At 38.1% G+C, this 10415-nt stretch overlaps 1 protein-coding gene across 2 annotated transcripts in view; it reads right to left on the bottom strand.

The window, feature by feature from the left end:
• Positions 1-4216: 4216 nt before the first annotated feature.
• LOC131041573 (tubulin-folding cofactor D) overlaps positions 4217-10415 on the bottom strand; it is a 153530-nt gene continuing 147331 nt past the window's right edge. For both annotated transcript variants that reach the window (XM_057974695.2, XM_057974696.2), the window contains 2 exons: positions 5072-5257; positions 4217-4871 (listed from right to left, as the gene is read on the bottom strand). In XM_057974695.2, coding sequence (XP_057830678.2) covers positions 4581-4871; positions 5072-5257 — 477 coding nt within the window. In that variant the 3' untranslated portion in view covers positions 4217-4580. The remainder of the gene's footprint in view (positions 4872-5071; positions 5258-10415) is intronic.

The following is a 10415-nucleotide window of genomic DNA, read 5'->3' as shown; positions in this document are numbered from 1 at the left end:
AACTCTTACAAGCACCTCTTTATTGGAAACTTCATTCTCCACACTTGCACTTTGAATGCCAACACTTGTAGACTTCTCTTCATTTGTTATTCCACGAGTAAAAGTTGCAAACTCATGAGAATGAGGTAAACTGTTGCTGTCCCAAATCAAAATTTTGGCCTTCTCCTCTTTGCTTTCTTTGGAATCATCAATAATTTGCACCATATAAGTCGCTACTATTACATCATCATTTTCAGACAATTCCCCATCATATGAAGATAAATGAACTTCATTGGAGACATCCTGGATGTCTATCATGCCTCCTCTTTGAACTAGACCGACATCTTCACAACCTTTATCTAGGTTAATTTCAAGATCACCAACAAAGAATTTTGAGTACTTTTCACTTGAAGTAATTTATTCTTAATTCACTTTCCCGTTTGTTCCATCTCCTTTTGCTGAATGAGCGTCAAAATTCTCATCATTAGTAGGAGTGCATGAACGGCTAGCTTCCTCTTGGTTTTGAGAGGCAATTTCCCTTTTGTTAACTGGTTGAAAGTGATTCTCTAAATTAGAAAAATCTTCAATTATTACCTTGTCTTCTATGCGTTTGTGATTGAGTTCCCAAGGACCTTTACATGAAAAACAAAGATTTTGTTTTCTCATTTCATTCCTGCTAATTGCATGCTTCCCCTCATCTTTCTCTTTTCCCAAGAAATTTTTTAATTTATCACATTGACTGAATACACTACTAACCAATTTGAATGCAACAGTGGATATAATCAATTCTTGTTTATAAACAGCCAATAGAAAATTTAAGAGAGGCTGGAAAATGATATCACATTCATCAATAATTGTAGTCATAATGATTCTCATGTAATCATAAATGGGTTTGCCATGTTTCTCATTGATAGCAAAAAGGAAATGATAAAACAATTGAAATTATGATAATCACAACTACAATCAATCATAACATATGATCTCGCCTTTGCCATCAATTCTAAATTCTCATAACATATGATCTCGCCTTTGCCATCAATTCTAAATTCACAGCCCTCTTACTGAAAGGATGACTATTGATTTCACCTAGCCCATCAAAACTTTCAATGATCATTTGGAAGACCACCTTCATTTTATCATATCATTGTAAGGAGTTTTAGGAGCTATAATTCTTATAATTTCACTTAAACAATGAGATACAACAAGCATTACCTCTCTACCCTTGTGTCTCAACAACTTGTGCTCACCCAAAGAATTCCTTGTTGGAGTTATTGCTATTTGAATCAATTGGGAAGCTGACTGTTCTACCTTTTGCAAACATTTTGAGTGTCCAAGTTTCTCTCCTGCAACATACAACTTTTTGCTCAACTTTGTCACCCACTAAGCTGGTTAGACTATTCTCCATAACGTCTTTTCTTCTTTCTTTTGCACAGATAGGTTCTAGTACTTCTAGATGTTGAATTAGCTTTGTCATATTCCTGTCATAATTCTCATAGATCTACTTTAGTTCGGTCAAAAGCTCCTGCAGAGACTTCATCTTTCAACAGTCTAATGGAACTAATGTTAGAAGAATGCTGGCCAAGACAACTGAAAATTAAAACTCTAACTTTCCGAACAGGCTGGCGAGATTACCAGCTCTGATACCACTGTAAGAATCCTCACTAATTTTGATTCCAAATTTCCATTACAAAGACAAGACTACTGGACAGGCATTTAATCAAACACTTATCTGGTCATAACATTCAGAAATATTCACTGATTCCTCAGGGGCATTACATCAAACACTTTGCCTACCGTCTATAGGCAATGCATAAATCATTGTTGTAAACTTAAAATGTATGCTCTGGTGTTACATAATTGAAGAAGACACAATAACAATATACATATAGACTACCAAATTTCACCAATAATGCAATCGCAGTGGTTACCGAATTGCTTCAGATATGCATATTTAAGCTTGCTCACCAATAAAAATAGAACAAGAAATCAAAGTATAGATTATATGCCTCCATTGTTGCACTTCACGTTCGTATTGCCTCACACAAAGAAATGAAACAATATAAAGTAAACACAAAATGTGGTTACAATGAAACACCTGATTATGGCGACTCCTTGCCTAGATTATGCAATCCTAATTCAATGCTTTCAAAAGGAACGATTATTCAGTGATCTCCTTGTGATGCCCAAACTTTGTCATGAATCCTTTCCTTGCAGCGAGACCCCAAAAACAATGCAATCTACGTTGTAAACTCTGTTGTCCATACATACCAAACTACGATAATGTCTATACTCGAGAGACTCCATTATGGGCTGAGTTCGAACACTTCTCCAGATCATACCTTGGTCGCTGTCTTGCCAAAAACGACTGCACAAATATCTCCATGGATTCTTTGAATGTAGCCAATACGATTGGCTTAGAAGTATATAATATAGTTCCTCACACGAATTCAATATATCCACACCAATTACAATTATGAATAAAATCATCATCCGGCCAACATTATAAATATTGGCCCTGTTATTCAAAGCTGCCCACAAAGAGACGGGTCCTTCAATAATCCACAATTTTTACCCTTTTAATATTACCCAAGCTCTCCAGAGAATAATTAATTGCCCAACATTATTACTAGCAATACTATTATGTGCTTCAACTTAGATGAAACATTCCCAATAATATATCGGGCCCCACAAAATATTTGCCAAACAATACTCAAAAAAACATTAAATATTCATAACATAATATAAATCTTCAAATATCGCACTTAACCAAGGACCCTCACGCAAATATTAGATGTCTCCTGATGCCAAATACCCTCAACCAATAGCAATCGCAGATATGGATTAATTTTTCAGAATCGTTATACTCAATTTCTCCAATAATTTAATCGGATGCCTTCAGAAATATAGCTATACATGACAGGAATGAATAAAGTCCGACATTTAAATGTAATCTCTTGCTAGTAATATCCTGGATAAAATAATCTTTCTTCACCAACATCAGATACAAGGTCCTTCAGATCTGCAAATACCTGTATTACTGCAAATTTGTCTCCAAGGGAGATGTCACATATTTGGCAGAAGAATAAACTTCGTCATTAATCCACTCCTTAGAAGAACTAGGGTTTCATCCACCCTTCTAACAATCTATTGAAGGTTTGCATCCCCAAAGATTCAACTAAATCAAACATTTTCATCAAATTCTCAAAATGAAGCCCAAACTGCCTTTTATAAAAACTCCTCAAGAAGCTTCCAGAAGCCCTTTCATATTTCCCTCACTTTTATATTTAGTTTTCCAAATGGGAAATAATAATAATAAAGAGACTTTTATTTTATTATTCTCTGTTGACATAAAAAGTCACTTTAATTGCTCTATTAAATAATTAAATTAAGTTGTCATTAAATTTGATATAATTTGACAACTTAAAACTTAATTATTTAATTTGAAATAATTTGACAACTTAAAACTTAATTATTTAATTGAATTTTTAATGTCCCAAAAAGGGGACATTACAACATCTAATAGAGTTTAAGAGTTTAAGACATCAAATTAGCATAGTCTCCATCTCTAAAGTTTTAGTACTTGATAAAATCACTTTAAAAACTTACCATGAATGCATTGCCAATGGAAAGATTTTAAAATAGCACGCAATGACTAATTTAGGAGTGGAAGTCCATTAAACAATGTCCTAATTTAAAGATTTAAGGTTTTTACTGGTGAAAATAGCATCATATGTAGATACGACTGTGTAATGGATTATGATTCCAACATTAAGTCTCCATTGAGACCCAGCTTTTGGAAATTATTAGATCAAAGACATCAAATTAACATAGACAACTAAGAGTATTGTTCACAAATGTAGTTGCAATAAAGTTGAAATAGCTCTTGAATCATGTTTGCCAAAAAAAAATTGCATACGACAACTGAAATAAGCTTGACTCGTCAGAATCCAACCACCCCTAAAATGTATAGAATTACAAATATCAACATACATGGAAGATGCATTGGACATGGACAAAAGTTGAAGAGAGTAAAAAAGTGGTATGCCCAGTTTTGAAGGAGAAAGAAAGTTCAGTTCACAGCTTCGTATTTCCAAGCACAACCAAATTGGTATCTTAGAAGTAATCAATTGAGATGTGCATAAACCACAAAAAACACTTTTATGTGTCATGCAAATGAAAACAAAATTTAAAGAGCAAAATCCAAGGGATAAATCATGAAATCTTGCAGTTCATGAAGTAAAGAGAAAATAATCCTTTCCCAGCTTCTTGATCAATATAAATAAAGCACAAGGTGAATATTTAATGACAACTTGTTAGGTGTTTTGAGTTGGGATGCAAGCAATATTTAGTAGGAGAATCTGCAGAATGCTTCCAACATGTGGGATGTCGGTAATACCATATAAAAGATGCTGACAAAACAAAAAGGGTGAATGGAGGGTTGAACTGTGAGACAGCATCAGGGCAAAAGGGTGCACGATCTCCTTCAAATGAAACAATTTCTCAACAGTAGTGAAACATGCAAATCAAATTTAGTGTCAAGGCCTGAAAATCACTGAAGCATATATATTATAACATTTGTGTTTTGATGACACTAAAGCGAATCAATGAATTGAATCAATTAAAGATGCATAGGATGCATTTTCATCAGATTTGTCTGCCTTCTGTTTTGAACCCCATTTATCTGATTTGTGAGATGTAAATTGTGCTGAGGGAACTTTAAGATTAAAAATGTCAAAAACTTTAAGCTTTTGTACGTTGGTTTCCTCTCTGGGGCCTTCCCAGCAAGTCTCACCAATCAACTCAAGAGCTTTATTCATTCTATCATCATCCAGCAGTTGCTCGCCAAGTTGAATAAGTAAAAGATACACCTGATCTGCACATGCCTTCCTTACCTACAAAGAGGACATAACCAAGAAGAACAATGTCATCTAGAATTTCAGTAGAGACTTGCTGCAATGTGAGAGTAGAAAACTTGGAAGGATAGATTTGAAAATAAAATAAAAAAATTTACAGCCAAAACATTCTGCAGAAGTCATGCCATACAAATTGCTAATAGAGAAATTATATAATAGCATAGAGATGCATCGCACACCTTAGGGTAAGGATGACTAAGAAATAAGAGAAAATGAGGAAGTGCTTCATTCTGGATTGACTCTTGCATTGTACAGACATGTCCAAGCACATTAACTCCAGTGAGTAGCTTTGAAACATCCTTTGATCCCTTCAGTTCAATTGTAAGAGAATTTATAATCCCTACACCAAATCTTTGTGCACACTCCTGCATCACCATTACATAGTTCCCTCAGTTACTGATACCAGAGCAGTAAACTTTGTTATATAAATATGAATTTCATGAACAAACAGAGAATCTAGGTTGCATGGTCAAAGATTTTGTCAAATGCATCTATGATAGTGGAAATGTGCTCTTATATCCTGTTGCAGGCAAAGCTAGTGTACCACAATTAAAGGTTTAGAGAGCATAGTTTAAAAGATGCATTTAACCTTCTTTGATACTTTGCATTCTACATTGTCGCTGGCTACAAACTTGATTACAGTTCTAATTATTTTTCTGTTCATTAATTTCATCTAGAAGGGACTGCTGCAATAGGTCACACTCTACAAGGTCAAAGCCAACAACCATTTAGTCTAGGGTGACAACCAAAGCTAGTATGCTTGTGCCTCCACTAGTCTCCAACATCATCTGGGTGCATCTGATATTCTACATAATCCCCTTTTTGTTTATGCCTCTTCCATTATTAATTCTTGCACGAGAGGCCAAACTTTTATCCAGCCTCATTTGCTTGATAACTAAACACCATGGCAACAAGACTATGATTCAGTACAAATTCGGCAGGCTGGTTTTGGACTCGGACTTGGCAAATCTCAGCAATTTAAAAAAAATATAATATAAAAAGGATGGTTCTTCTATATTTACATGTAAGTACAATAAAGTGAACCACCCAAATGCTGTAGGAAAAAAGTAATAAACTATTCATTTGAGCCAATGAAATAGAGACACATTTAGTGAGCATCAGGCCAATGACACAGAGACAAATAAAAAATCCATGAATTACAAAACTAATAAGTTATCATGTTGATCTGAAAACTTGTGTTGAACCAATGTTCCTCAGGGATGCATCCCCCCTTCAAATCTGTTGTTTCTGGATATGGAGACAGTTTCGAGATGTGGGGACTGCTGGAAAACATCTCACCATCGTCCCCCACTGCCACCACCAACAAGAAACCTCCCTGGGACATCTCTCCCTCAAAGAGGAGAGGTCTCATCTTGTTGGGGATGCTGGGGGGTCCCATGGTTCTCTGACAACCATTTTTAGCTTATGAGACTTAGGGGAAACTCCCAAGCATCAAACACCTCGAAAAAAAATAAAATTTTTAATCAAACATTTTTCTTGATGTTCATGCCCCCAATCCTAACCCTAAAACTTTATGGGCCCTATCCTAAGCACTCCGGAAAGACTATAAATACACCTCACACTCACTCCAAATCACTATCAAAGCTTGGAAGCATTGAGAAAGGTTGCCAGTTGCATAGCAAGGAGAGCAATAGCAAAAGGAAGAGCACGTGTAGAAACCATTGTAATAAAATAATGAAAATGGCATGCATAATTTAAGGTTTGTGTGGTGTCAAAGGCCTTAATTTGGGCTTGGTGGTGGGAACTCCTGTAATGGGCACCCTAGAATGCCCAAAACTAACCCCACTGCTGATAGGAATTTAGTCAAACAGTTTGCAGCCAATTCCTTATTCCTCCGTTTAATGTTTCAATGTTTTTTTTGTTTTAAGTCTTTGCACAGGTATGAAACCACATAACATGAACTAAAAAGAATTTACAATAATAGGCAAGCTGGAAATTGAACTACTGCTGTTATAATAATATTTCCAGAATTAACAAACTCAAATACAAAGCAGGTTATTTTCAACTCACTAAATACTCCAGCATTTTGACATAATGTTCCAACAAAAGTTTCTAATTTTGCTGCTACAGTAACATGAATAGTGCTACATGAATAGTGCCAGATGAATAGTGCCGCGTGAATAGTGCCAGGTGAATAGTACCCACGTGAATAGTACCGCGTGAATAGTGTCGCGTGAATAGTGTCACGTGAATAGTGTCGCGGCCTGTAGCTGGAAATGCAACCAAATAATGCTGCTACTTGTAGCTGGAAATGCAACCAAATAATGCTGCTGCCTGTGGCTAAGAAATGCACCCAATCTGCCTGTAAATGAAGCTGATCGCAAAGGATTCCAAAGGCCAAACCCCAAGGGAATGACGTCTAGAATGTCACAAGAGAGGATAGACGTCCTCTAATGCCAAGAACGGCTCTGCAACTCACACACCAAATTCTTCTCATATTCAACCTCCCCATTGAAGCCACAAAAGCTCCCTTTTATTCTTTCTCCAAGGGGCGACCCAACTCACTCAAACAATGTGGGATAAAACATGTTCAATATAAAACATATTAAAATATTCACTTATGTCTCTCTTGGTTGCCCCTTTGATTTACACATATCTCCATAAAATAAATATTAAAGTAACACTTTAATATTTTACAATTAAATTAAATGTTACTTTAATAAAACTTCAGGCATTAAAATATATTAGCAATCGGACTCCGAATAGCGTGAGTGATAGCTCGTCGGAAAGCTCTCGCCAAGGAGTATCAAATCCAATCACCAAAACCAGCCCCCGTTGTGTCCTGCTGACTTACTAAAAATAGTAAGTATGCCTGAAACTAAGTAAATCAACTTCGTTTTGGCCCAAACTGGAAATGACTAGGCCAAAACACTCCAGGATCCCTTTAAACCCTTCGTTAGCCCTCGGGACCATGTAGAGCTAGGCTAACGCACATATACTTGGTCAATCTGCTAGAGTGGGGACATTACAGTCCGCCCCCCTTGAAATTGCTTGTCCTCAAGCAATCTCAGTCCAGCCTGTTGTATCACCTGCTCATTCTCCCATGTAGCATCTTCCTCCGGCAGGTCTCTCCATCTGACCAAATACTCCTTCACTATCCTGTTTCTGAGTTTCCTCTCTCTGGTGTCCAGAATAGCCTCAGGTACTAACACGAGCTTCCCCTCCTCATCCAAAGGAGGTAAATCTGCAGAAGGTACTACACTCTGACCAATAGCTTTCTTAAGCCTAGACACATGAAATACATTGTGCACCCGATTGCCCTCTGGAAGCTCAAGCTCATAGGCGACTTCGCCCACTCTGCGAATCACCCTGTAGGGACCATAAAATCTAGGCTTCAACTTTTCAGCTCCGCTCTTCTTGAGTGATGACTGTCTATATGGTTGTAGCCTCAAGTAAACCATATCCCCTACCTCGAAACTGCGCTCTATTCGGTGCTGATCAACGTACAATTTCTGTTGATTCTGGGCCTGCTGTATATTCTCCTTGAGCACTTTCAGGATGTCCTGACTATCCTGCAATAAGTTTTTGGCTTTGGGCACTCTGCTGTCCCCCAAAACTAAATCCATGAAGCTAGGTGCATCATAACCATAGAGTGCCATGAAAGGAGTCATCCTGATGGACATATGATAAGTGGTGTTATAACAATACTCTCCCATATGCAACCATCTGACCCAAGCTTTTTGTTGTGCAGTTACATAGTTCCTCAAATATCCCTCCACCCATTTATTCACAATCTATGTTTGCCCATCTGTCTGCGGATGATAGCTAGTGCTAGGTGTAAGATCTGTACCACACAACCTAAACAGCTCCTGCCAAAAAACACTCATAAACTTACTATCCCGATCACTGACAATGAATCTGGGCAACCCATGTAACCTGAATATCTCTCTAAAGAAAAGATCTGCCACCTGTGCTGCTGTGTAAATGGACGGAATAGCAAAGAAGTGAGCGAACTTCGTCAAGCGGTCCACCACCACATAGATGCAATCCCTTCCCTGCACTCGTGGTAACCCAGTGATGAAGTCCATCGAAATACTTTCCCATTTCCTATCAGGAATGGGCAAGGGCTGTAATAAACCTGCAGGAAATGTGTGCTCTCCCTTATTCTGTTGACAAACCGCACACTCCCTGACATACCTCTGAACATCATCCTTGAGCCCTCTCCATGAGAACCGCTCTCGGATCTGCCTGTAGGTCTTGAAAATCCCCGGATGCCCAGCTGTGGGTGCATCATGAAATGCCTTTAGTATCACCTCTCTCAAATGTGATGACGGAATCAAATAAACCCTGTCCTGAACTCTGATCAATCCATCTATCACCTCATAGCGATCATCCTGTATAGTACCTGAAATCAATCCAGAAGCCCAAGCATCTCCGACATACTTTGCTATAATCTGATCTCTCCAATCTCCTGAAATCTCTGCCAGAGCACATAAGTGAGGTCTCCGTGATAAGGCATCAGCCACCACGTTTTTCTTACCTTTGACAAACTCTATGTCAAAGTCATAAGCCTGCAATTTAGTAGCCCATTTCTGTTGCCGATCATTAAGATCACGCTGGCTCATGAAATATTTTATGCTATTGTGATCAGTTTTGATCACAAACCGTCCGCCTACTAAGTATGATCGGAATTTGGCCAATGCATGCATTATGGCCAACATCTCCCTGTCATAGATAGAATAGCTCCTCTCAACACCTCGGAGCTTCCTACTCTCGAATGCAATGGGATGTTTCTCCTGCATCAATACTGCCCCTATCCCATCACCTGAAGCATCACACTGAAGTTCAAATGGCTTCGTGAAATCTGGTAGAGCTAAAACTGGACAAGATGACATCACTTGTTTGAAGTGGTCAAAACATCGCTGCGCTGCTTCTGTCCATACGAAGGCTCCCTTTTTAGTGAGGTCTGTCAAAGGTGCTGCAGTCTGTGAAAACCCCTTAACAAACCTCCTGTAAAACCCGCATAAACCAAAGAACCCCTTAAGTTGTGTGAGGTTCGTGGGAGTAGGCCAATCTACTATAGCTCTAATCTTTTCAAGGTCTACTCGAACTCCATCTGCACTAATAATATGCCCAAGGTATAGTAATTCTGTCATACCAAACTCACACTTAGACTCCTTGGCATATAAAGACTCTCTCTCTAGGATAGATAATACCTCCTCCAAATGCTGTGAATGTTCCTCCCAGGTCTTACTGAAGATCAAGACAAATCTCCTCAACTGCTCCCTGAATACCTGGTTCATACAACTCTGAAATGTAGCGGGTGCATTGGTTAGTCCAAATGGCATAACCATAAACTCAAAGTGGCCATAGTGACATCGGAAGGCTGTTTTCTCAATGTCCTCTGCTCTCATCCTGATCTGATGGTATCCGGATCGCAAATCAATTTTGGTGAAGAAGCATGCCCCATGCAACTCATCAATCAACTCATCAATCCTAGGAATGGGATACCTGTTTTTAATTGTTTTCTTATTCAGTGCCCTGTAATCGATGCACATGCGC

This window comes from Cryptomeria japonica, chromosome 8 (assembly GCF_030272615.1).
Source record: "Cryptomeria japonica chromosome 8, Sugi_1.0, whole genome shotgun sequence".
Classification (NCBI taxonomy): domain Eukaryota; kingdom Viridiplantae; phylum Streptophyta; class Pinopsida; order Cupressales; family Cupressaceae; genus Cryptomeria; species Cryptomeria japonica.
Note: the sequence above shows the minus strand (reverse complement) of the source record. Positions and strands in the feature narration are given on the sequence as shown.